General features: G+C 47.4%; 1 protein-coding gene across 5 annotated transcripts in view; it reads left to right on the forward strand.

Moving 5' to 3' along the window:
• The window catches only part of PAX5 (paired box 5), a 137,530-nt gene that overhangs the window by 40,462 nt on the left and 70,221 nt on the right, over positions 1 to 26,847 (forward strand). For all 5 annotated transcript variants that reach the window (XM_071455113.1, XM_071455115.1, XM_071455116.1 and 2 more), the window contains one exon: positions 8,862 to 9,037. In XM_071455113.1, coding sequence (XP_071311214.1) covers positions 8,862 to 9,037 — 176 coding nt within the window. The remainder of the gene's footprint in view (positions 1 to 8,861; positions 9,038 to 26,847) is intronic.

The following is a 26,847-nucleotide window of genomic DNA, read 5'->3' on the forward strand; positions in this document are numbered from 1 at the left end:
AACACTGCTGCTGGTAGAGCAAACTGCATCTTCCATGGGCTTTTTCTCTGCTTTGCTTTTAGTAAATCCAGCCTCATCATATCTTGGTGGTACAGCTTCAATGTTCTGCTAGGAATGTGCATTTTAGGAGGAGCAGCATTGCTGTTTGGGAGTCCTCTGCATTTCTTAGGAGGTTTGCCTTGCTTGAAGGCTTCCCACCTCCAGCAGAGCTCCAGAGCTGGTCACTGCTTGTGCAGACCCCATCGGGCTGCCTCTCCTAACACCACTTTTCCTTTGGCTGTCAAATTTCTGTCTCCTGGTATTTTTCAGAGCTGTAAATCCTCTCCTGCTCGTTCAAAACTAGAGGCCATTTTAGCATTTCCAGACCCACACAGAGCACAGTTTCATCTGCAACCTGCATCAGTCCTTGTCACCCAGGCATATATAGAAATTATTTTTTTGAAAGAAGTATCGAAAATATATGCTATGACATGGGATGGAAGTAGGCATAAACTATGTTAAAATTGTTTCAATAAGCTTTTAACAACCTTTTAAAAATGCCCTTTGAGCTGGGAGTACATGATATAAAGTGCATGTCTCTAAAGCTGAACACAGCTGACAAAAATGGATTAGGAAAATAGTCAGTTTCACATAATGATTTTTTAAGGAACTTGTCATGGCGTTTTGTGTATAATTATTGGAGTTGCAGCTCACCTTAGTTACTACAGCAATCACAGAAATACAAGCATGTTTCCACATCACACTGCAACTGGCCAAGGGGTGCCTGAACCTGGAGGCTTTTCCAGGTGCCCACAGTCTCCGGTGGCCCAGGAGCCACGGGGGGATGCACATTCCCACTCTCTGTGCCAGGCTTGGGTGTCTGCTCTGCTCTTCTCAGCCTCTTCCTCTCAACGCTCATCTCTGCACTTCTAAATTCACCACCATGTAGGGGGCTGTCACTGACATGATTTTTGCTGTTGTTTAAATAAAAACGGTGGCAGAAGAGCAGTCACAGAACTTCCAGTGGTTCCATCAGTCCCCCCAGCCACTGTTCTCAGGTAGACTCTGCCACGTGGTGGGGCTGGTGCCCGTGGGCATCGCTGTGGTTCCCTGAGGAGGCTGAGCTGCCAGGCTAGGGATGGCCAGGACAGCAGCCTGTGCTGCTCCACGTGTGCCTGGATCCCCACGGGGGTGGGCACATCTGCACAGCCAGCCGTGCTGGCTCCTACAGCAGCGCAGGGGACAGTCCGGCTGGCTCTGCTCCACCACCCAGCAAAGCTCCTCGCTGGGGCTGCTGGGCAGCACAACAAACCCAGGCCTGCTGCCACATGCTCTGGCCTGTGGGAAGGCCCCCAGCCCAGGTTTGCCCCCAGGTGCAAACCGTGCAGGCTGCGGGGCTGTGTCCTGTGTGTGCAAGGCTTGAGGCACGAGCAAAGCCCATCCTGATGGTATCTGGGCAGGTGCACAAGCAATCCAGCTCCACTCAGTGGCACTATTTGCACAAATGTTTGCTCAGATGTATACGCTGTCAGATTCACAAGCATCAGGGCTGCTGAGGTGTGAGGCCCCACCATATCTTTGTGCAATGTGGGATGGTGGAGATTGCAGGTTTTCCTTGGAGATAAGTAAAAGCTTTTCCATATATGGCTACAGTGGGATTAAAATACCTGTAGGAGGAGGACAGCTGTAATCTCATGGGAAATCTGTTCAATAAATGAACCCACTTTGTTGGTGAGTCTCATGACCAGCTTTGCTGTGCAGATGTGCAGCAGTGCTGTGGGGCGGCAGCTCGAGGGTGCACTGGCACAGCTCCAGCTTGTGTGTCTGGTGGGCATACAGCCTGACTGCACCTTGTACCCAGGGAGGACCTTCAGCTGCCTTACAGAAAAGACACAAATGTTCTCTTGGTGGAGAAGAGCTGCATCACCCATCAGTGAAGGACCAGAGGTGTCTGGCGATACAAGTGCTAATTGCTGTGCTGCTGAGCATTTTAGGGAGAGCAGCACTGACAGGCCAATGACACGGCACAGCCCCTTTTGTCTCGCTCCTTCCATTCCCCAGAGCCAGTGCAAACCTGGTGCTGGATGCCCAGGCCCTGGCTGGGCTTGCTCCGGGTGCTGCTGGAAGGATGTGGTGTGGTGAGGGCTCTCTCAGGGGGCTGCAGAGGTGCAGCCTGGTCTGCAGGGCTGGGCATGGGGTGAAGGCAGCCTGGGAAGAGCCAGGGCCCTCCAGCTCCTGCTGGCTGGAGCAAGGGCAGCAGAAGGTGCAGCAGAATCCAAATGGGCCCTGTCTGCAGCAGTGCAGGGGACTCTGCAGGAGCAAAGGGCAGGAGGGAGGCCAAGCTAGTGAGAAATGGGATGCACTCAGGCTGGCTGTGCATTTACATGGCAGATGAAACATCCCTGAAGACCCCTTAGCATCCGGTGCCAGGCACAGGCATGGTGAACGCTGCCCAGCCCTGTGCTTCTGGGGTGTGCAGGTGCGCTGGCAGTGCTCAGCTGGGGTTGTTCTGGGCAGTCTGCCTGTCTACTGGTAGTGTGCACCACGTTTGCTGTACTCAAGGACTGGAGCCAGGTGGCCACCACACTGGCACTGCCCTTGCTTGTCCAAGCACTGACAAGAGGGCAGTGGGTTTGGGCCTTTCAGATTCCTCATGCCCTCACACATCCTGACTGCAAAGTTGGTAGAATACCTGTAAAAACAGAATGTGAGAGCGTTCACCAGTGCTCCCCTGAGTTTTCCTGTGCTTGGAGGCAGGACAATGCACTGCTGCTGGCAGATGTGGGTCTCTGTGTCTCCAGAAGGAGCTGAGCTGGTCCAAGTATATCTAACAGGTCAAGGCTTGAAATGAAGAAGCAATAAGCCACTGAAATGGTACTATCACCGAAACATGATTGATCAATTGAATTCTATCAGAGACAGTGGGCAGTGAGATTAACTCAGGCCTGATGGGTTCAATGAGTTAAAGCATGATGTTCATTTCAGCTTCATTTCACCAGTCTTTGCTTGTGAAATTGGTCAATCAATAGAGGTTGAAGATCAGATATATATATATTGGTGACCATCTTATAGGGAATATAATCTAGCGTAGTCAGCTCCTGACTCCGGCTGCCTGCAGTGGTAATGGAGACAGAGCAGAGACTCTATCAGTGCCACTGAAATGGCCTGATATCTCCTCCAAATGAAAAGTATTTTTGGATCTCTGATGATTTATCATTTTTTCCCCTTCTTTCTCACTTTGATCTACGATAAAACTCATACCTACCTTTGTGAAATACAGTGATTTCTCTTGAAAATATTTGCACAGTGATCAGCTATATACACTTCAAAATATATACACCCTTTTTAGTGATATTGTCCTTCAGAAAAAAGAAATAACAGGGCTTAGAAAATTGGAATAGTGTAAATACAAAGATCTCTCTTCACATATGTGGTCCTGAAACTAATGCTTTGCTGGGAAGAGCATTCTGGGGCAGCTGTCTGCCAAATGTATACAATCCTGAGAAGGTGGTGTGAAAATTCAGCTTACGTTTTAAACAAAACCTTCCATGTGGTAATTAAACAGAGTCTTTATCTTCTCTGGACTAATTTACAGGCATGCTACAAGAAAACAAATCACCTTTTTGCCTCCTGGTAATATTTCATTTGCTTCATAATGTTTTAAATGTGGTGAATAACATCCTCCCTAATTAGCCTGCATTTCCCTATAAGGTGGAGTAATTAGGTATGATAACAGGTAATGAAGTTGGACAGTACAAATTAGAGGCAGAAATCATGTCCTTTATGAATGTAGGCTGTTCATGGCACTAGCTATGTATTTCCTTGATTTACCCTGTATAAGCGTATTTTTCAAAAAAAGAAAACAAACAACCTGAAAATCTGAAACCAGTAGATTCCTTTTATCTTCAGAAGAGCACTTCATCAGATGAATCTACCATGGAGGTGCACACCTCATGGCACACCTTTATTATTAATAGCATTGGAAATATTAGTCCAGCTGGATTTGTGGTTGGCATCTGTTTCCCAGCTGTTGTCACCTTGCTGACACTCTCAAGTGGAGCTGCACCAGGGCAGGGTCTGTCCTGAACTGTAATACAGTCTTTAAACAGGTTCATAGAATCATAAAGCACTTTGTGTTGAAGTGGACCTTTAAGACCACCTTGTTCCATACCCTGCCATGGCAGGGACACCTCGCAGTGTCCCAGTGTCCAGCCTGGCCTTGGGCAGTGCCAGGGGTGCAGGGGCAGCCCCAGCTGCTCTGGGCACCCTGTGCCAGGGCCTGCCTCACAAAGAAGAATTTCTTCCTAACATCTAATATAAATCTCTCTTTTTTCAGTTTAAAACCATTCCCCCCTTGTCCTATCACTATCTGAAATTGTGCTGATGTCCCTATCAGTATAAAAAAAGGTGAAGCTGAACCATTTTTGTATTTCAGTGCTTTTTGCTGGTCTTTCTATATTTTGCCTTGTTTTCATACTAAGCTTTAAGGCTTTTAAATATTCTTTAGTATTTTGTGAAGATAGCATCTTTTGCTCTTATCTTGGTCTGTAGTCTTAGAAATAGTATTTTAAATCAGGTGAATTGTCTGGTGAGGGTTGCTAAAATTCTGGTTTCCTTGTATTTAGCAATTTCAAATATTCTCCTGCTGTTTCTGAAAGCATGTCATGGATGAGTATCTAACCATAGAAATGAATTAGAAAAATGAGATCTCAATTTATCAAATCCTTTAAACTGATCTTGCTATTTGCTTAGGTCCTCGGAAAATAACTTGCTCTTAATTAACAAAGATGTATTAGCTGCAGTGTCCAAGGACAGGTCAGACAGGACTTTAGGCAACCTGGATTGTGGAAGGTGTCCCTGCCCATGGCAGCTGACTGGAACTTGATGGCATGTAATGTCCTTTCCAACCCAAACCATGCCGTGATTCCATATTTTCAGGATGATTTTCACATCACCTGGGCAGTCTTTTGTCAGCAGGACTGTGGATGGTATCTCTTCTCAGAGGCAGACGTCTTCTGTGACTAACTCTTCCCAGACTTCTGGTGGGTTGTTCAGACTTTGGCTAGCCACAGAAAATCTTTGCTTGTGTTTAATACCTAGATTATGTCCCAGTCAGGCCAGTTTCTTTAGCAGCATGTCTGCCTTTAGTTGTGAAACCACAGGTCAGTTTTTCTGGGCAAGGTGCGAACAGAAGGTGTCCATGCACTTCAGAGTGGGAAAGGATTGCATTTTCCTTGCCAAGACAATGCCTGTCAGTGAGTCTGGAAGCAGGGAGGACGTTGTGCAGACCTGTCCCCAGCATGAGAAGGCTTCCAGCTGCAGGTTGTGGGGGGATTGCTCTCCGAGCTGTGTGCACCTGTGGGAAACTGAGTCCGTGCTCTGAGCTGGGTGGGATGCCTGGGAGGGCTCGGATCAGAGCGTGGGGAGGCCGTTTGAGCAGGCATGGCCTGTGCTGGAACCCTGGCGCTGGAGGAGCAGCCCGTGCAGGCTCTCCCTGTGGCAGCTCTCAGTGCATCACATCTCGATGCATTTCAGCACAAGTAGTTCAGGAAATTGTGGGCTAATGGCAGCATCTTATCCCATATGCACAGCCTTACAGAGATAAAGGGGGAAATGTTTGTTTGGGAGGAATGTAATCTTTTGTACTAAGGAGAGTGCTATATCTGTGCTCTTCACTCGAATTTCTGGAAAAATGCCATTGAATTGGGAACTAACTGTTTTGCAGAATGGGTAGGTATACATGTAGTGCTATTGTCAATAAAATACGTGAATGCAACCCTATGTGGATGCACTGATTATACGAAAAATGTTTTTATCACTCCCTGGAACCTACTTGTAATTAAAATTGTTTCAAGCCTTCCAACAGTATTTTAATTATCAAAGATATTCTAGTTAAACAATGTATAATGTTAATGGTATTATTTATATAATGTCAACCAGCCAAACACATCCTGAAGACCTTCACAAACTCCTGTGTGTCATATGCCATGTACAGGAAGTCCTTTAGTTCTACAATGCAATCCAGAACTTAGTGGAAATTAGTCTGAATTTGGTGCAAATTCCCACAGTGCAAAAGCACAACCCATTCCTTTGCTCATGGGGTGCAAAGAGCAGGTGATAGCCACAGTGAGGGAGGCTTGGGTGGCTCCTTTTGTGCAGTGTCAGCCACCTCAGTGGTCCCAGCCCTGCCCAGCCCCTGCTCTCTCCTCCCTGGCACAAATGCTGCGTGCATTATTCCTCGTCCCAGGGCGGCCTGACTGCACTGATCCCATCTCATGTCCTCTGGACAGCGTGTGGAGATGTTGGCAAACAGGGGTGTACAAGAGGCGTGAGGTGGCAGCCCATTCTGGCTGCAGCAGATGTTGTGCTTCCAGCAGCACACCAAGTGCTCACTTTGAGACCAAACCCCTCCAGGGCCCCTCTGCCATCTCCATGTGACTTCCTCCTTTCTTTGCAGAGAGAAATGCCCTCCTCTTCCTTGTGCTTTGGTGGCAGTGGCTGAGGGTCATCCCTGCCCCAGTGCCCCTTGGACGAAGGGGACGGATGCTGGGGCCGATGCATGGATGCGATGGCAGAGGCACACGGTGGTGCCTGGATTCACACTCTGGGGTGGGACACCCTTCCCAGCACTGTCCCTGTGCCTCTCTCTGGCTGAGCCTGCTGCCCAGCATTTCCTTTCATCAGCCCCCTCTTCTCCAAGGTGCTCACTCCCAAAAATCTGCGTAATAAAAGTGCTGCTGGTGAAAGGTGGGGCTACTGCTCCATTTTCAAACACGAGGGGATCTCATTGTACTTCCAGTCTCTGGATGCACAAACAGTGCACAGACTGTACTGGCATCTCCAAGAACAGTTTTCAGGTCATGACTGTCTTGTATTTCACTCCCTTTTGCCATCCCCTTTATCCCAAATCTGCATAAAGCTTTAACTTGGATGCCAAATTGTGAATAGCAGTTTAACCTGAAATTTAAAGCAAGCATCAAGTATTTCCATGCTTGAGAGACAGGGTCTCCCTGGCCCTGTGATACCATACACCTACCAAACAGATTTTTAATTCCATAAGCCATGGTTGACTAAACTCAGTACAGGGTCTATTAGATATTATTTGATTTAGAATAGTAAAAATATAAAAAAAAGAAAAAAAAAGAAGAAAAAAGAAAAGTACACTGCTTTCTTGTATCCCTCGGTACCATTTCACACTTGGACATCCTACTCAGACCACAGCTTCAGGTTTTTGTTTCCCTTCCTGTGTGGAATAAACTGATCCTTCCACTTCACAAAAGCCATAATCTACCCTTGATAAAATTGCATTACTTTCTCTAGGAAGGGTATATATAATGTTGTTGTCTTTGAAATTGCTGAGCTCAAATTGAGAAGGGAGTTTCCAGCATTAACTGCTAACATCAAATGTCTGTTCAGTATAAGGAGAGTTTGGCTTAAATTCAGCATTAGCAACTGAGGTTGAAAGGTATTTCCTTGTGTTGGTTCCCCAGTCTGAGGACTCTGCCTTAAAGAAGCCTCGTTTTCTGGATAGACAGCATTTTCTGCAAAATCCATCTCTGCTGAAGGATGATCTTAAATCAATAGTCCTTTGTAAAAAATCTTGTCCACCAAGCATCCCTTGTATTACTGACGGCCAGCACGTGCTTGTGGTCACAACTGATGCCTACAGCAACGGGCTGTTTTTGTGCAGATCGCCTCTATCAGATCTCCTCTATACTTACAATCAAAAAACTTGATGCAGAATCTGCCAGAGGAGGTCTAGGTGATGTTATTCCTCTGCAGACTTCTTGGACTGTAAGCAGCTGCAGCACTCATGGAAATCTTGCTGTTAAGGATGCATTTAAATTCTGCTCCTCAGAACTACTCTGGCAGCTAGATGCTATTTTTAAAACATTTCCTCCCTCTGTCTAGTTCAATGTTGCCATCTGGAGCAGAAATTTGATATTTACTGTTGTTCTTGGAGTTCCACCTCCTGGAGTCCTGGGAATACTGCAGATCTCAGTTTTCTGTGCATAAAATACATATTTCCAGCACTGACAGGTGAAAGAAAAGTAGGAAACCACTGTGAATCTGCAAAAAGCAAATTGAAACAAGTCCATGCAAGATCCTTTTCAGACTGCCAATCAAACATTTTTTAAATTTGTCTCATGGCTTTTCAGCCATGGTCAGTCACTTACGACTCCTGCTAAAAACCTCTGCCAAAGGGGAGAAGGAGGAGAATGTGCTTTGGAGCCCAGGTTTGAGTCCTGCCAGTAAGCTGGAGAAATACAAAGAGAATTGGAGGGTCAGGAGTGCATCTTGGACTGGCTGAGGATGTTGCAGTGGTAACTCAGCCCGGGGATCCCCACCTTAGTACAGCACAGGCTTGCTGGTGCTGCTGACAGAGCTTCTCAGAGAGCCCGTGCCAGAGCTCAGAGCTCAGAGCTCAGCTGGATGGAGTTGAGCAGGACTTGCAGGTAGCACAGGAGGGGGACAGAGTGTGTGGGTGGTGACTGCACAAAGCACTCTGCTGGAGCTGACCCAGGCTGACTGTGACTGTCACCATCAGGCCATCTCCTTATCCTCAGTGTTCTCTTACATACGGACCGTGAACCAGACAGCTTCCCAGGTGGTACAGTAAACATCAAGCAGGCAAAAATGTGATTGTTATCCAGTATGCTGCCTTTAAATAATGTGTGAAGCTGTTGATGAGTTGAGAGTTGCCTGTAATGCAAGACTGTACCGTGTGTTCTCCAGCAAACTGTAACCTCTCAAAAAGTCTTCATGACTTCACCATACTGGTACCTACATCTGTTCAAGGGATAGAATAAGACACTCTACTGTAGGCTGTAGGTCACATCATGAGGCTACTCATTTTTCCTCTTCTCTCTCCTCTTTGAAAGGTATTCAGGAATCTCCAGTACCAAATGGCCATTCTCTACCGAGCAGAGATTTTCTTCGGAAGCAGATGCGAGGAGACCTTTTCACCCAGCAGCAGCTAGAAGTGTTGGATCGTGTCTTTGAGAGACAACATTATTCTGACATTTTCACAACAACTGAGCCCATCAAGCCAGAGCAGGTACTAGTGCAAATATTTCATGTTTTCCTGATATGCTTTCCACTGGCAGAGATCTGTTTGGTGTACATGACCAAAGGCTTTTCAGTTTCAGTTGACAAATACGGAGACACATCTTGTCAAGCTCATTTCAGCCAAGTCCATGTTAGCTATTAAAACCTTTTAGAAAATTAAGGTAAATGCTCATTGTGCAAACATCAGCAAGTGTTTGGCTATGAAATGACACCTGATCTGGACCAGTGGCATCAAAAGAATCTTTAAAGAGCACCACAGCTTCTGATGTTTTTTGTTAGATCAAAAGCAGGCAGTGCAGGTAACAAGGAGAAGACTTGCAAAACTCTGCCTAATTTTGGTTCACAGTGAGCGTGATTGTGGACACAAATCAGATTTTTGTATCCAGAAATGGCTTATTAGACATGTAACTGGCCATTTGCTGCAACATCCGATTAGTATGTGAAGATAAATTAATTGCACCTATGGATCTGCAGTGTGTTTGAGGAGGACTTGGCACTAATATTTTGGAAAAATTCAATTTTTGCAGGCATAGTATAGAAGCACATGAAAAAAATGATTAGCTATGTCTCTCTGTGTTCTTCTTAGGTGGCAGTATTTAATTTAGCTGCTGAGAAGGAGGTAGAAATTAATATATTGCTGTCAGCACTGATATTGGTCTAGCTTGCTACTTAATGATGTATTCAGCCATTAATCTTCAGTGTTCTTAATATCAGACATGCTTTTTAGCAAGGTGGATGGACTTTTCTAACACTGATTCCCCTTGGAAGGATCTATACATTTGAGGGCCATTGGAGATGCTCTCATGGCTGCCTACTACCATTGTGGCTTCAGTTAAGAAATGTGCATACTTTTAGAAAAAATTATTTACTTATGCTGAAAATGCTATGGTAGAGTAGGAATTCCTCATGCCTTTAAGCTCATCTGTCATTTTTTATTTCATTCATGGAGACATTTGCTTTTCACCATCTTCTGCTGTTTTTGTGTTTTCCCTGAATTGAGTGTGCTGCGAAACTCTGCAGACCTGGAGCTGGAGAGAGATGGGAAGTCAGGCCGTCCCTGTCTCGGGAAGGTGAAGTGGCCTTCCCGTGCCACTAGATGGTGGTTATCCCATCCAAACCCGGGGGATGCTGGAGGGGCAGGCTCCGTGCCCACGGCTATGGCAAGCCTTTTCAGCACTGGCCACCTCGCAGCTCTGTCTTGTTAGATCTGTTCCTGCAAAAAATTTATAGGCCAAAGCAGTCACTGCAAAGGGAGCAGTGATGGAAAGGGGCTTTTGGTTTGTTTTTCTGGTCTGGAGCCTCTTAGGCATGGCCAGCTGCAGCTCATGGGAGACAGTCCAGCAGTGAGTGAACATTTATTCAGAGATAAACTTTTACTGGTTTTATAGGAAGAATGGGAGATTTGAATAAGGATATTGCTGAAGTGTTATCCCAATTATCAGATATGGGATATTTGTATTTGCTCTTGACGGAGAAACGATCTCCCAGGGCCACATAAGGAGTTGGGACTAGAATGGCTCTAAGCAGTCAGTTTATTAAAATAGGAGATATGCTGATATTAATATGATGAACAGGATACTCCTTGTATGCTCTGAGAAGTCAAGTAAGATGCTGAGAAATCCGACATTATGAGATCCAAAATGTACTTTGCAGAACCATGTTGCCTGGCATTTTTACATGCAATTACGAAAGAAATTTTTAGTTGTTTGTTTTCATATTTCTTGGAATATGGTCTTTGCTTTTGGAAGGCTGGACCATGGTTAAGGGCTTGTGGTTATTTGGGGTCAGCTTCTGCTTTTTGATGGTATGTGAAGGGTAACATTCAACGTGACCAGATGTGACCTGTATGACTTGCTGTGGTTCACAGAGATGCTGTGTGAGCCCCAGTCCTTGCAGAAACAGTCTTGTCTCACCTCCTTGGTGAGTCAAGCAAAGCTGTCATGATGCTCAGCCAAAGTGGAGAAGCTGTCTGCATCAATTAGTAAGGCCAAAGAAATCAATGAGAAATCAAATACTGAGGATATTAATGACATGCCTTGGAAAAGCGGAATTGTCCCTGGATTAGATTGCTGTAGTAAAGCAAGATCTGCTGGTGACATTTGTCTGTCCAAAGTGCTGCTGGACCCCAAAGTGGTGTTTTAGGAGCTAAGTCAGTGGTGGATGTATGGAGCTTTAGGCTCTTTCTGTAGAGGAAAGTACGGAAAAGATACTCCTTCCCATGGAGACAGGATGTGGGAAGAAGACTGGTATGAGCTGTTGGTATGAGCTGCTGACCCAATTTATCCATTTTATTAGAAATTTGATCCAGCAGCAGCCAGCTGAACACCACTAATTTTGCTTTGGCACAAAACTTACTGATGCACCAGTACTATTACCTTGGGGAGGACCCCAGGCATTTTATTGGAATACTTGTTACTCTATAGAGCCTGTAGATCCCTTTTCCTTCCTGTTTTGTGACTCCTCTCCAAGTCTTCCTCCTCATTTGTGTGCTGGTGGCGGGCCCTTGGCAATGGTGAGGGGGAGAGAAGTCCCTCCTGCACAGCACAGTATTTGCAGCCTCATCAGGCTTGGTTCCCAAAGTCCTCCTGGTGCATTTTCTGCACAAAATTTGTCCTTACCTTTTTGGGTCCATTGCCCTTGATGTAGGTAGAGGGGCTGATGGGCTGTGTGGGAGTAATTGCTCAGCAGTGTGTAACCCTCTGCTTTGAGTTCTTCCAATCCACTTCCTTGAATTTCCCATCTTGGTGTTTCCCTCAGTTAACCTGCATAAAATGGGGGCTCTTGAGTTATTTATCATCTTATGATATGGTTAGACTATGATGCTAGTAACACCAAGACTGTGGGCTCAATTCCTTAAGAGTTGGAGTCAATTATCCTTGTGGGTCCCTTCCAGCTCAGAATATTCTGTGAATCTGCGAATCTATGCTGTACTGTTGACAATAATCATATTACCTTTCACATCTGCTGTAGACTGTGGTATCTAGGGAGACACTGATGAGGAATGGATAGTTGTATTTGGGGAAGGGCTCATACTGTCTTGAGAGAGAAGGCAACCACTGGACAGTGACAGGGAAATAAAGCATCAGACAGTCCTTTGAGAGAGACGGTGATGGTTGTATGTGCTGGGTGAGGCAGGGATCCCACCGTGTGCTCCTACCATTAAAGACCGTCAGAAGTTGTGCATCAAGGGGCAGAAGTAAGGCATCAGCTGTTCCTTGCCTTGTTTTGCAGCCTAACACCCAGTGGTGCAGCTGGGCACAGGTACCTGTGTGCTCTGCAGCACAGATGTGTTCCCTGCCTGTGAGGGACAGGAAGAACATCCAGTTTTCATGGCAGAGGGAGCCAGGGGCTGAGGGGTGTCTGTGCAAACAGCATCAAGTGCTTTCATGTCTATGTGTTGTGGGGAGGCACCATGACATAAAGTCAGTACTGAGAAGCACTCTGGCCCACCTCCCCCTGACAGAGCCCTGCTATGAAAATGAATTCTTCTGTTAAGGGAATTGATAAGAATGAAGGCCTTTCTCTCATGTTTATGTCCTTTTGTGCTCATTTTCTGCAAACAGCCCATTGTTACATTGCACAGGCCGCAAATGTTCGCAAAAAACTGATCTCACTTATTTCTGGGTATGGAAATGCACATAGAGGTATGTTTGCAACACGAGTGTTGCACTGCCATTCCGTACATGGCTGCTGTGTGCCAGCGCTGTGCGTCCCATCCATCTGCAGGGACAGTGCCTGCAACCATGTAATGCCAGAGCTTGTAATTCTTAGACCTTGGGAAAGGAGAGCCTTCACAGCAGCTTCCACTCTCTCTGTGCTCCGTGTGTGTGTGCATGGGCCCTGCTGCTCCCCGGTGTGTTTGCTCTGCAGTGCCCACAGGGAGGGCTGCTGGTGTTGCCAACGCCCCAGATTCCCTTGGAACAAACCAGACTGGCACAAGGAGTGGCTTTTACCTGTCTGCCTGGCTTGGGACTGTGCTCTGCACCTGTACCTGTGTCAGACCAACACACTTCAGCCTGGCCTCTACTGCAGGCAGCCCCCATTATTCATGGTCACTGCAGTGACAGTTCAGACTTTATCTGGAACTGGCACGCGTCCTGTGCAGAGAGTTGTAACACTGAGTGGCAAAATTTTCCAGTGCCTATTGTCCATTAGGACCTGGAGGAGCTGGAAGCACTGGCTGTACTCGGCAAACCCCTCTGTGTGACTGTGCAGGTGATTATCCTCCAAAGGCTTCCTCTGGTTCCAGCCAGAAGGATGGAGGAGCTCTCCACAGCACCTTTGGGAAATTGTCCCAGACTGGCCAAGGCTGTGCCATCTGTTTTGTGAACTGTTGACTCAAGCAATTCTGCAGTCAAAGCACTGACAAAGACAGGAGATGTTCTTGGAGACCCAGGGAAGTCAAGGAGACCTGAGGACCTCAGGTCTGTGAGGCTGGACAAGTGCAGGAGAGCCCCATGGAAGCAGGCAGGGGGCAGGTCCAGGGCTAGTGGACCAGTGTGCTTGTGAAGGCTGTGAGAGTGGGATTAATGCATCTACGGGTGAAAAATGCAGGGTGAAGGATAAACAGCTGGATTGGCTCAATGGGAGAGACAGTGCATTAATTTTCTCAGAATAAAGAAAGGAATTATCCATGCTGGATTTCTGTCCACAACAGAAATGGATTCTTTTGTACTTTCAGTTTCACACATGGGTCCAATCGAATACTCATTGAAGCCAAGAGGAATATTTCTATTGACTTCAATAAAGTTTAGATCAGGGCCATAATGAGGCATAACACGATGTGACCAGATTCAACACTATGTAGGTCACCAGCTAAGAAGATAACTGCCTGCTGCTAATAGCAAATAATTTCTAGGCCTGTGCTGGTGCTTTCCCACTGCTTTAAGCTAGAACTAAACAGAATATCTGTTCTCAGATTGATTTCTGGATAAAATTTTCTGTATTTTCACATGTTCTGTGCTCATACGGAAACCAGTAACCTGGCAAACTTATAGTAACACGGGTATTCATGACACAGAGTGCAGATAGATGTGGATCTGGAGATAGGCAGATAGAATTTGGGTAACTAATAGAATTTAGATAGCCAAGGAATCCCCCCAGAATTACTTATGATTTGGAAAAACTGGAAGAATTGCATGAAGTTGAAATCTGATGCAGAGAGAGCTGCACCAAAGAAGTTGTCTGAATTGGCCAAGGGAGAGGCATAAACTTCTTTGGAAAATCTTCCAGTTTTGCTTTCTGCCTAAGTACACTGCAGCTTTGAAAGAGGAATCTTGGGGTTTTTTTTTTTGCTAGGAGCAGCTGGAATGCAACTTCTGAGAGGAGTGAGATATACAATCCCCCTTACAGTACTGGAGTTTGATCTTTGGGAATAATGGAAAAATCTAGTGAAGCCAGAAAATAGAATGCATTTTTGTTTTAAGAGGACTCACTGCCAAAGTGCAGCTACTGGACAAGCAGAAGGAAGGAATTAATCTACTAAAAGGTGTCCCTGCCTGTGCCAGGGGTATTGAAATAAGATGATCTTGCTCCCAGTGCAACCCATGCAATGATTCTGTGAGCTGCAGGACTGCATGCTTGGTCCTGGTCCCCAGAGCATGAGAAATATGCTTTTTCTTGGGAAACCTTTGGGTAGATAGAAGCTGTTGAGCATCTGAAAATACTCTGACACTTTTATTGAGAAATGCAGAGCTAATATTTGTTTGTGTCTTCCCAAAACTTAATGTTGTCCAGAAACAGTGAAAATTATGAAAATCATTCATGGATAGTTTGAGGAGCCAAATATTTTCTCAATCTGCCACTTGCCAGAATGATTTGAGCATTCCAAGGCAAGCTCTTAACCATGGCTGCACTACATGGAAAACAAGTTAAAAAGGAAAAGGAAACAATAATATGTGGCTCAATAAATGTATACAAATATAAAACTGAGAAAGAATGAAGACAAAGAAAGGTGAAGCAGAAGCTAGCAGTGCTCTGCCCACTCTGCAGGAGGGCAGGCAGCAGAGGGTAGGAGGACATAGGAGGACATGGTGCTGCAGGGTCAGCACCTGGACCATGGTGGGATGCACCCCAGCTCTGCCAGAGTGGTGGGGTTGAGGTGGGGACACGGGGCTGAGGGGTGCAGGATGATTTTGTGGGTGGTGATAGGGGGCTGAGGGGTGCAGGATGATTTTGTGGGTGGGGACAGGGGGGCGAGGGGTGCAGGATGATTTTGTGGTGGTGATAGGGGGCTGAGGGGTGCAGGATGATTTTGTGGTGGTGATAGGGGGCTGAGGGGTGCAGGATGATTTTGTGGGTGGTGATAGGGGGCTGAGGGGTGCAGGATGATTTTGTGGGTGGTGATAGGGGGCTGAGGGGTGCAGGATGATTTTGTGGGTGGTGATAGGGGGCTGAGGGGTGCAGGATGATTTTGTGGGTGGTGATAGGGGGCTGAGGGGTGCAGGATGATTTTGTGGGTGGTGATAGGGGGCTGAGGGGTGCAGGATGATTTTGTGGGTGGTGATAGGGGGCTGAGGGGTGCAGGATGATTTTGTGGGTGGTGATAGGGGGCTGAGGGGTGCAGGATGATTTTGTGGGTGGTGACAGGGGGGCTGAGGGGGGCAGGATGATTTTGTGGGTGGCTGCATTGTCCCTGTGCCTTCCTTTCCCTCAGGCCACCCTGCTGGCAGCCCTGGCTGCTGGTGCTGCCAGGCTGGGCCAGGGGCTGCCTGCTCATCCCCAATCTGCTGACCCTGTGATCCTCTGTAGCCACAGAAGACAGAATGAGAGGAGGGGTGGGAGAGGAGCAAGGGCAGTTCTATGGCTTTTACAGCTGAAATCTCCCCTGTTCCAGGCTGCAGCCTTACTGGTGGGAAGGGAAGAAAATCCCAGCTCTAAAATCAAGCCTAGGAGAGCACATCAGGAGGCAAAAAACCTTCCCATATTTACCCTCAGTAGACTATCAAACAACACCAGGCTATTAATTTGGCTTTTGAGTCTTCACTAAAGCCCATAAAAGCGCAGTTGTCAAATGGAGTTCATTTTAATTTCCTTTCAATCACAGTAAATTATTCAGGTGATAAATCAGCTGGGGCAGCCTCCTGGCTGTAATAGAAACCCTAATTCCTGGCTAATTATCCAGGCCATTGCTGCCAGCCGATCAATACGGCTGCCGAATGGCAAGGGCGTGGGGCGCAGGCGGGCCGGAGGGGCAGCAGCTGGGAGCACAGGCTCCGTGACCCCTGCCCTCGGCGGGGCTGCGGGGAGAGAGCTGCGCTCCCGCCGCTCGCCAGGGCCCGGCAGTGGCCCCTGGCTGCCGCTGTTGATTCCCCGAGCGCTGCCCTTGCTGCCCGTGCCCAGCCCGGCCAGGGGTTTGGCTGCTGCGGGTTTGGAGCTGCTCCCACGGGCGATGCGTGAGCGTGCTGTGGGAGCGTGCCCCCGCCTCCTGCAGCCCGCTCTGCCTGCCAGTTGTGCCCTTCACAGATTACTCACAAGGAAATCTCAGGCTGGCAATAGTTTTTCTCGTCCAGTAGAACCTTTCCATTAGAGTAAAAACTGAACGGGTAAAAGATGAGAGGGCCAGGACTGAGCTGTAAATGGGGTGCCTCACTGTGACGCTGCAGCAACCTCAAGATGATGACAGCGGCACTTACCCCCATCTCCTTGCAGGAGGTTTTTTCCTAGAGCTGCTCCATGCACAAAGCACTTTGAGCCTGAAGGCTATGCTGTCAGCTGCTGTCTCCAGCTCAGCATTATCAAGTTATTCTGCAAAAGTGTCTGATAGAGCTCCACCGTCTGTCTCAGATGCTTTCATGCAACACCTGTGCTGCTGTAGAGGCTGAAGGCTCCTCAGGACAGAGTGTCTTCTCTGAGCCCTATGTCCCTTCATTGCACTGCTGGGGATGCAGAGGGATGCACCACCTTCTTTGGCTCTGCTCTGGTTTACATTGAAAAAGGAGAAAGAAGCCTGCCATAGTGTTTCTTACTGCTAAAATCAACTTTTTTTTTTTTTTTTTTTTTTTTTTTTTTGAGTGAGTGAGTGAAAAGGCTTTTCTTCTAAAATAGCAGCAGGAAGCACAGCTCCTTTGGCCAGTACCTCCTCTTTGCATACCCACTCCTTTGCCCTTCCTTGTGAGCATTTCTTTGTGCATAAGCTTCTGAAGACCGCAAAGATTTCTCTGTGTGTGCCACCTTGTTCTGTCAGGCTGTGTTGGGTGGTGACAGTCACAGCAGATTTTGTTGTATGACACCTGTGTGTATTCTGTGTGACAGTAGGGCTGTGGAGGCGCAGAGTTTTCTGGGGAAGGAGCATGACAGGAGCCATGTATCCAGCAAATGTCTTCCTGCATCAACATGATCCTTGTGAAAAGCAGCCCTGCCGCTTTCAGGATGAAATGTCTGAAGGGGTCTGGAGGATGTCTGAAGGGGTCTGGAATCGAAAGGGCTGGTCTTGGAGTAAGCAAGAGAGGTGGGAAGAAAGGAAGGTGGGCAATCCAGGAGTTGCCCACTCTCCGGTCTGGCACAGAGACAGGGGTACCCTTCTCCCCCCTGCACTCAGTGCCCAATGCTGCCCCTCTCCAGAGGACACTCCTGGTAGGAGCAGGTGGAGACCAACTTTCTCACTTTGTCTAGACATAATGGGAACCCTGGGGTCAGGATTTCTCCTGCAGACTTTTCCAGAAGGTGACAGGGAGCATTTACTGTGGTCTGCAATACCTTGGGAGCATGACCATGCTGAAGAGAAGCTCTGGAAGAGAAGAGAGCTGGGGTTTCATTGCACACACCCTGCTGTGATGGCTGTCAGTGCAATGAGACCAAACTGGGGAGAGTAACAGCACGCATGTTTCAGGGATTCCAGGGTGAATTTGAAAGGCTGGATCTCTCAAAGTGCCTGTTATGGCGTCTAGGGAAGCCTCAGTGATGGCTGGAGCTGATGCAAATGATGCTTCTCTCCTAGTCTGGGCAATGGGGTTGCTGGGCTACATCCCCCAGCTTACATGACTCTGTCTGGGGACTGCCCCTGTCTCCAGGGTTGCCACGTCTGAGTTCTTTTCTTACACAGGGGAGTCCTTGTCACCTCCTCCTCCCTTTGACCCATCAAAGAGGAGGAATCCCAAAATACCAAGGTAGACAGCTCCTTTGGGAATTGCACTGTATTCCTGGTTATAAACATGCCCTTTTTTCCTCCTGACTGCTCTCAAATATGACCATATGTAAAAATACAAATTCATAAGTTAAAGGAAAGGCCAGCCTTGCTGTGGCTTGTGCTCCCACACCTCCTTTGTCCTCGTCTCTTTTCTCTTTGCTCTCCATTAACTGGAGGGATATCTTCTCCCCCTGGCAGGCTCCCCACATTGTGCACAGGCTTGTGCAAAGGGAATTTGGGTGACATGTGACATGGTCAGCAGCTGGCAAAGGCAGACCAGCTCTCCCCTGCTCTGGAAGCTCCTCAGGGACAAGGATGCTACTGAGGAGAGCTTTTTCCCTGAGAGCCTGGTGTCTTGGTTTGAAAGATAGGTGTTTGCAAGGAAGGCGGAAACCTCCTTCAGAATAGAAAAAATATTACCTCCTTCCCTCCAAATTGTTAGAACTTTGAAATTAAGGGGCTTTTAGGCAAATATATGAGAAAAGGAATAGCAGTTCTTTTTATGTGTATAACAAGGCAAAGCAGCTCTATGTATGTGTATAACAAAGAGAACAAACAACCCTGGCAGCAATAATGAAAAGAACAAGACACCCAGTCCCAGCCAGAACCAGAGATCCAGTCCCAGCCAGAACCTCAGGCCCAGTCCCAGTCCCGGTCCCGGTCCCAGTCCCATCCCCAATCCCAGTCCCAGTCCCAGTCCCTGTCCCAGCCCCAGTCCCAGCCCCAGCCCCAGCTCCAGTCCCAGCCCCAGTCCCAGTCCCAGTCCCAGTCCCAGTCCCATCCCCAGTCCCAGTCCCATCCCCAGTCCCAGCCCCATCCCCAGCCCCAGTCCCAGCCCCAGTCCCATCCCCAGCCCCAGTCCCAGCCCCAGCCCCATCCCCAGTCCCAGTCCCATCCCCAGTCCCAGCCCCATCCCCAGCCCCAGTCCCAGCCCCAGTCCCATCCCCAGCCCCAGTCCCAGCCCCAGCCCCATCCCCAGTCCCAGTCCCATCCCCAGTCCCAGCCCCAGCCCCAGTCCCAGCCCCAGCCCCATTCCCAGTCCCGGTCCCAGCCCCAGTCCCAGTCCCATCCCCAGTCCCAGTCCCAGTCCCAGTCCCATCCCCAGTCCCAGTCCCATCCCCAGTCCCAGCCCCAGTCCCAGTCCCGGTCCCAGCCCCAGTCCCGGTCCCAGCCCCAGTCCCAGCCCCAGCCCCAGTCCCAGGCCCGGCCTCTCTCGGCGCTTTGCCCTCCGGTGCAGTTCCGGGCACAGCCAGCAGGGGCGCCGGTGGCTCCCGGCCGGCAGGGGGTGCCGTGATTCCCCCGCGCCTGCAGGGGGCGCTGTGGCGCCAGCTCTGCCCCTCTCCCTCATGGGGTAATGGCGGGCAGGCTGGCTGGAGAAAAGAAGCCGGAACCTCGGAGCGGCTGCTGGGGCGGCAGGGAGGAGCAGCCTCCAGAGTAGCAAATGAAATATATCAGGTGCTGGGTTACACTGTAGGGAGAAACCCGGAGCAGGGCTGGGTTGCAGCAGCTGTGCTCCTAAACAGGGCAGGGAGAGGCTCCCTGGGAGGCCTCAGGGTCCCAGGGTTTCCCCTGAGGCACTGAGTGGATGGTGAGGGTCTTTTCTGTAGTGAGGTTGGGTGTTAATGAGGTCCCAGCGCAATGGGTGTTCTTTGGAGCAGCGCTTCCCTCGCAGTAGGAGAAGGCAGCAGGAGATGGAACCCCGCGGTAGCGGTGAATTCTCCCCACAGCGACCAGGGCCTCTCTCCCCTCCCGTGTTGAGAGTGTGAGGAGCTGAGCCCAGTCCCCAACCCCCTGCCAAAATCTCACATCTCTGCCCTCCTAAGAGAAACATCTCCCCCCCACCCAGGTAAGAAAGTAGCCAGCCACGCTTTCCCCCACCTTGGCCATTTATTTTCTCTCTTAAAAACCAGTCGTTATTCTCTCTTAGCAACGGTTGGGACAAAATTCCATGAAAGAAGCAAAAGGAAAAAATCCTAACCCCCAACACCTTGGTAAAATGTTTGGAAATGGCAGCCACAGCACCATTCTTGTTGGGTAATGCTGGAAGGGGATGTTTTTCCAGACACCCAGTTTCATCTCAGCACCTTCCACCAGTTTTGCAGCCAGAGCTTAGTGACTGCATAGAATACAACATCTTGCAAAGGCAGCAGGTGATCTCCTCCAGAAGATTTTCTGTGGCTTCTAAGTGTGATAGAGAGGTAGAAAATCTAAAAAAACTTTCCCCACTTGTTATCTTGATAGAAGTGTTCACGTTTCTTTGCAATTTGGGAACTGGCATTGAGCAATTGCATCTCTTTGTTTATTATGTGTTTCACAATAAATATTTTTGTTCTTTTTTAGTTTAGAGAGATAAACAAGGTCCTTCACCAATCTCAGACAATGCCATGTAACAGCACTAGTTGGCCAGTTATGTCAAAATTGACCAACCTCCTTATGTTTATTTTAGCCCCATAAAAGAAGGAAGGACAACTCTGGGAGTGAAAACACTTGCCTGTTGATTTATCCAGTGCCTGGCCCATTCAGATTATATTTAAGGTGAAAGGCTTGGACCAGCATTTGAAGAATGGAACAAGGCTTCTCTACGTAGACCTCAGTAAATGGCTGGATCCCACAGGCTCTGACAAGTTTCAAGTACATTTTCCAGTCTTAGTTTGGAAATCACTGCTGTTATACAGTCATTCTGTGAGCTTTTTCTAGATTTGTGCATCACCTTATAATGGACAAAGATGGGAGTATGCTCCCTTGAAGAGCTTGATGTGCTAAACAACTCAGATGGAGCCAAACTCTTCATGGGAGTACACAGTGGGAGCACCACAGACAGGGCATGAACTGACACAGCAGAGGCTCTGCAGGGTCCAAAATTGTGCAGGCTCTGTCTGTGGTGATTTTCAAGACCCACCTAGATGAACCCCTGGGCTGCATGGCCTGCCTCCATAGCTGGCCCTGTTTTGAGGGATCTCCAGGATCTGAGCCCGGGTGGTAGCACTCCCTTGCTGCTCATCCACTGTATTCATTCCAGTTGTTATTATGTGTTTAAGGAAAACTTTGGTTTTCTTTTGGTGGCTACAATGAGAACTGTGGTTAGAGGAAGAGCAGCACTGGTTCACCCAGGGTATAGGATGAGATGGAGAATTGTTTGGCATGCAGAGCCAAGGAGTCTGAGAAACTTGCTCAGTGCAGAGGCTGGGTTTTCAGAAGAATGCCATAGTTTTGGGTTGCCTTTTTTTTTAGTATGGGGTTGAAGAAAACAACCTATACCAGTGTCTGAATGATGACAAAAAGCAACTGTGGAGCTAAGCCAGTTCCAGACAAAAGGGACTGATTCAAAATTCCTCTCTGCTCATATGAATAATGGCTGCTTTGATTTTTTTTTTTTTTGCAGCAGATTTTTCCAAACAAACAAACAAAAATGAACCAACCAACCAACCAACCAAACAAATCCCAAACCCAAAACCTGAAAGGAGAGAGCTCCTGCACTAAGAGAGTAGATTAACATGTAGGGGCATGGTTTCAGCTCTGATTCTCTCACCCTGAAAATGGAATGAAATAAGGGCAACATTGGAGAGACAAGGGTTTCTCCTGCAAAATCCCCTTCAGGCTCAGGGCTGACCTCAGGTCTGTGTCAGTCCAGACAAGTCACTCACAAAGGGCTGAGGGAGAACAAGGTCCTGGAGGTGACGAGTGCATTCCTGGAATAGGAGCTATGGAGTGGAGCCAGGCATAAGAACTGCACTTGTCAGATGCTCTATTAGGCTTGGAGTAGTTCACTGGTTATTAGGGCCTCTCCAAATAATTGCAACACAGGATTAAGTAATGAATTAAATTATGTTACACGAGAGATTGTCATCAGATTATGTACCTGATGAATGACTTTCAGGCATTGTCAAACTGTGAGGTTTGGTAACAGTGGGAGATTTTGCTGACTGCACCGCTCCTGTGTCTGTGTTTTTGTTCAAGCGGTTCTTTTCTGGTTCTTGTGACTGGAGACGAAATTTTGAAAATATATATATTAAAAAAAATACAAAGTATATATTTAAAAAAAAAATTGAAAAAATATATATTTGAAAATATAACCCCAAGTACCTGTCTGGCATAAGAACTGGAGTAGCTTTTGGGGTGGAAGAGGTGCTCAGGTAATACTGGTGGTGGGTTCCCTTCTGGTTGCCTGATGCTGTTTGCTTGTGGTGATGCTCCACGGCATGTGTGGTGCCCAGGTGTCTTCTGCAGTTTTAGCAGAAGAATAGTGACTATTACAACACCAATGTGCCTGGCTGGACCTGTCTTTGCAATAGAAAATGTTTTGATAGAAACTGAAATATTTCACTAAAACTTGCTGTCTTTGATGATTTTTCTGTATAGAGGGTCCATCACTGCAGCCTGTCATGACAGTGGGGCATCCAGCAGCAATGGGCTCTGTGTGTCATCAGAGAGCCTATTGCTCTCTTGGAACCAGCACCTCATAGGTACCCTGACTTCTCAGCTTGTCTCTGTTTTGCTTAACTTTTCATACCGATATTTCTGGTGTTCATAGGTATATTTCTGAAGGTGAGGAGCCCAATGCCCTCCCCAAAGCAAGCTGCACCCAAGCAAGCACTGCATCACTCCCCTGACGCTCCCTGGCCCAAGGCCTCCATTTGCATGAGGCATGCCTGCAGCATACATGAAGGGCAAGGGGCATCTCCCACACTCCACATTCCCAGCAGCCATCATGGCACTTTTTGTTTTCAGGGCAAAACACGCTGGTTAAGATATACAAGCCAGTCACTTTGCCTGCTGTCAGTGCAGTTTGTTCAGTTCCTGCTGCCTTTCTAATCCCATGCCTCCAAGGACATGTAATCAGAAAGTGACGCATAATGCTTCTGAAAATATTTGCACTTTTAGAATCACAGACTTGTTAAGGCTGGAAAAGACCTTTAGGATCAAATCCATCTGTCAGCCCAGTGGCACCGCCATATTCATCACTGAGCCCTGTCTTCACCCATACCCACATGTTTTTGAGCACTTACAGGGATAGTGACTCCACTGCTTCCCTGGGCAGCCTGTTCCAATGACTTACAAACCTTTCTGTAATATCTTTATTTCCAAATATCCTACTTTTTCCTATATTTCCTACCTCCCCAGGCACAGAACCATACAATCATACAGATTGGAAAAGACTTTTAAGATTTCTGTCTTTTCCATAAACACACTGTATTGAAAACTGGCCTGCAATACTGTGGTCCTTTACTATTCTAGTTCAGGTGAAGGTGAAGAAATGAAAGAAAAGCTTTGGAAAACTATGGGGGTTTTGTTTAATGTGTTTTTTTTTTAGTTTGTTTTTCCCTTTTTTAGAAAATAAAATCAGTTCTATACTGATGAATTTGATGGGGATTTGATGGGGAATTCAGCATTGTAGGGAAAGTTTACCCCGCAAAAATGGAAGGCAGAAGACTCCTGACCTTCACAGGATGATGAGACTCCAAGGGGCACCAACAGGAAAAACAAAAGTCTTTTGGAGAATGAAGAATGTGTGTTGGCTTGGTGTTTGGCTTTGAAATATGGGAGTTCATGAGTTTACGTGGATTTGTTGAGCTTGGACTTTGCGACATGCCACAAAACAGCAAACTCTGTGGCTTTCTCTGTTGGCTTTCCCCTGCGTAAAGGTTTGGTGCCTTTGTAGGTACAGTGACTGCAGGGGCCTTGGCTACCTGTGAGGCTTGGACCCTGGTAACCTGCCACTTCGGTCATCTCCACTTTGAGACCAGTTTATTGTGCACAATGCTTAATATGATACAAAAAATGCTATAACAGGATTCTCAGATGGCATTTGTGAAACACATTTGGGTAGTTCATGTAAAGCGTTACACAAATACCAAGTGTTCTTGAAAATTTGCACAAGACTTCTCAAGTGTCAAGAGCTATCGGTGGGATGGATTGAAGGTCTGGCAATATTGGTACCAGCCTCATGCATTCTCAGAGTGCACTCATGTTTCTGATTCATATTTCTCCATAAGGAAATAATCCACTGTGCTGAGGGTTGTGCTTTCTTTTCTGCACAGTCGTGCTTAGTGCTTCAGTGGAAGTAGAGGGATCACCATGATCGAGGATTGTACCTTTTCCATCCTCCTCTGGCTGAAAATGTTAGTGTTGAGAGGGAAAGTGTCCAGTTCCTGTCCTGAGAAACAGCATTTTTTGACAATATCTTGTAGCAATTAGCGGCATAAAAGCCTAAATTTTGTGCTGGGTTTACAAAAAGTAAACTGCTTTTCCACCAGGGTGGGTTGTTCTATGCTTATTTCAGTTGTGTGTCTCATGCTTTACTTTGATTGGGTGCCTCCTTTTCAGTATTGCACATAGGATGGTGGAGGCTGCTGAGAAAATTCAGTTTGTGCTGGGGTGAGAACAGGTGCAGGGAAAGGGCAGGTGCTGGGGAGAGGGAAGGAAATGGGAGAAGAAGAGAAATGCCCCGTGTAAGTCTGTGGGGAAAGCAGAAGAGGGTAGCTGTGGGAGGAGGAGGAAGGCTGGAGAGAGGAGGACTGGAGAGAAGAAATTGGAGGGGGTTGGGGCAGTTGCAGGCACTGGTGTTGCAACACTGAAACTGGGAGCAGGCTTCTACAAAATCTGTTCTGGAGTTTCTGCTTTTCTCAGCAGAAACTGAACTGGGAGGCTCTGGCATGGAGACAGAAACGAGGAGCCTGTGCAGGATTGGGCAGTGCTGATGAGGGTGGGTGGAGGCTTGGACGAGTCATCCTATGGTTTTGTGTCCTGCAGGAGACACAGCAATTTTTTGTGTTATGTAGAGAGGTGCTAGAGTTGTTGAGGATAAGTATGTGAGGTTGAAACTAGTAAATCCTGGTGGAAGCAGAGGTTGGCTTTGGCACTGTGGTGGCGTTGCTGTTTCCGTTCATCCAGGCGCTTTTTAGTGGTGAGGTGAGACTGAAATCTGGAAAGCCACCTCAGCTCATTGTGTACATGTACCACGCGTGGGCTGGCCTTACATGGTTTTCAGTGGAGGCTTCATTTTGGAACCAAAGGAAGTTTATGGCTCTTGAGGACGCAGTTTAGTGACAGCCTTGGCAGTGTTAAATTAACAACTGGACTCAATAGTCTTGCAGGACATTTCATCCTCAATGATTCCGAGAGAGTCCACTGGCCATTTCTGCCCCTGCTGGGCACTGGGGACTGCAATGGCCCATGGAGGGCTTGCCTGGAAAACACCCATCTAGGCATCTGCAGGTCGGTGCTCTCTTCCCATCCGACTTGCCCAGAGATCCAAGGACAGCAGGCATGAGGGATTGCCCAGCAGGGATTTGGCAGACTGACAGGTCCATCGAGCACATGCCCAGGCACTGCACACACTACTCAGGCGTTGCTTTTGTTCAGCCTGCTACCTCTGACTAAGAAACAATATTGAAAACATCTCCAGCAGCCAGCATGGGCAGTGTTCTGTGCTGCTGCTCCATGGGGCTTTGCTGTTCACTATGGGCACGTGTGTGTGCGTGACTGTGCGCACGGGCGTGATTTACTGGCCTGTGCAGTGCCACATGTCTTTAAAATTATAGTGCCCGTTTCCTGCTGAAATAATTTCTACATAGAGAGGCTCCTATTATAGCAAGAGGAGCTTGGACGTCATGATTTATTATTATTTATGGTCCCAGGGTCTTGTTTATGCACGATGGGTTAGGTGCTCAGGATAGAAATGCCATTATGCAAATGACATTGAATGTCCTTACTGAGCCTAAATAATTTTTGTGTTGGACGATTAAACCTCATCTGTTATTGATATGGGCTGCAGTCGGGCTATTAAAGAGTCCCAACAGTACTTACTCCCAGTAATGGGAAAATTGAGAGGAAGAGGCTAAACAATTGCCTCAAGTGTGCTGTGATTGTCTGGTAGGAGTGGAACATAACGAACCCCCTGAATGGAAATCGTGTTTACTACTTAGGGATAAATAAAAAGAGAGAACATGCAATAAATTGTGCTTTGTGATCTGAATTGGCGCACCAGAGAATTTGCGTACTTTCAATTTACTTATTTATTTGATTTTTTTTTTTTTCAGGGGTGGAGGGGGCAGTGTGATTGGGATGTAGATACCGCAGGAAGCCGGGAAGGATTCCTGCAGAGTGTGCCCCTGGCTGAGTGGCTGGGGAGAGCTGTCCTCGGAGCTGCGCCGGTGCTGCGCTGTCCGCTTTGACACAGCTGTGCAGTCACATTTTGATCAGTGTTGATAGCTTATGAATTCCAAAATTGACAAAATTTACAGAAAAATGAGGATAATCCATCTTCCTTAGCAGCCTGTCAGGAGCTGGCTATACTTCATAATCTTCAATTACAGATGCTATTTTCAGACATTTACATGCAGATATTAGAACAAAATGAAAATGAGAAACAAAGAGTGAATGGAAATGCAGCTATTTATATGTATAAAAGAAAAACAACAGGTAAATTCTTGGCATTTAGATTGGATTTGAGTGTCCCTTTGGAAAATCTGAGAATATCTGCACCCACTTATGAATTGTACTGTGGAAATGTAAAATGTAGTATATCATTTCCCTTATGCAGATAATGTGAAGATTGGGTCAAAAACAGGTCAGTTATTTTGAAGTATGAGGGTAAATGTGTTCATGGCAGGGTGCACAAGCTAATTCTCACTGCCTTCAAAGGAATGTCTGGGGATGTGTACAATCCTAAT

This window comes from Agelaius tricolor, unplaced genomic scaffold, assembly GCF_023055355.1.
Source record: "Agelaius tricolor isolate 1412-34295 unplaced genomic scaffold, bAgeTri1.0.p SCAF_44, whole genome shotgun sequence".
NCBI lineage: Eukaryota > Metazoa > Chordata > Aves > Passeriformes > Icteridae > Agelaius > Agelaius tricolor.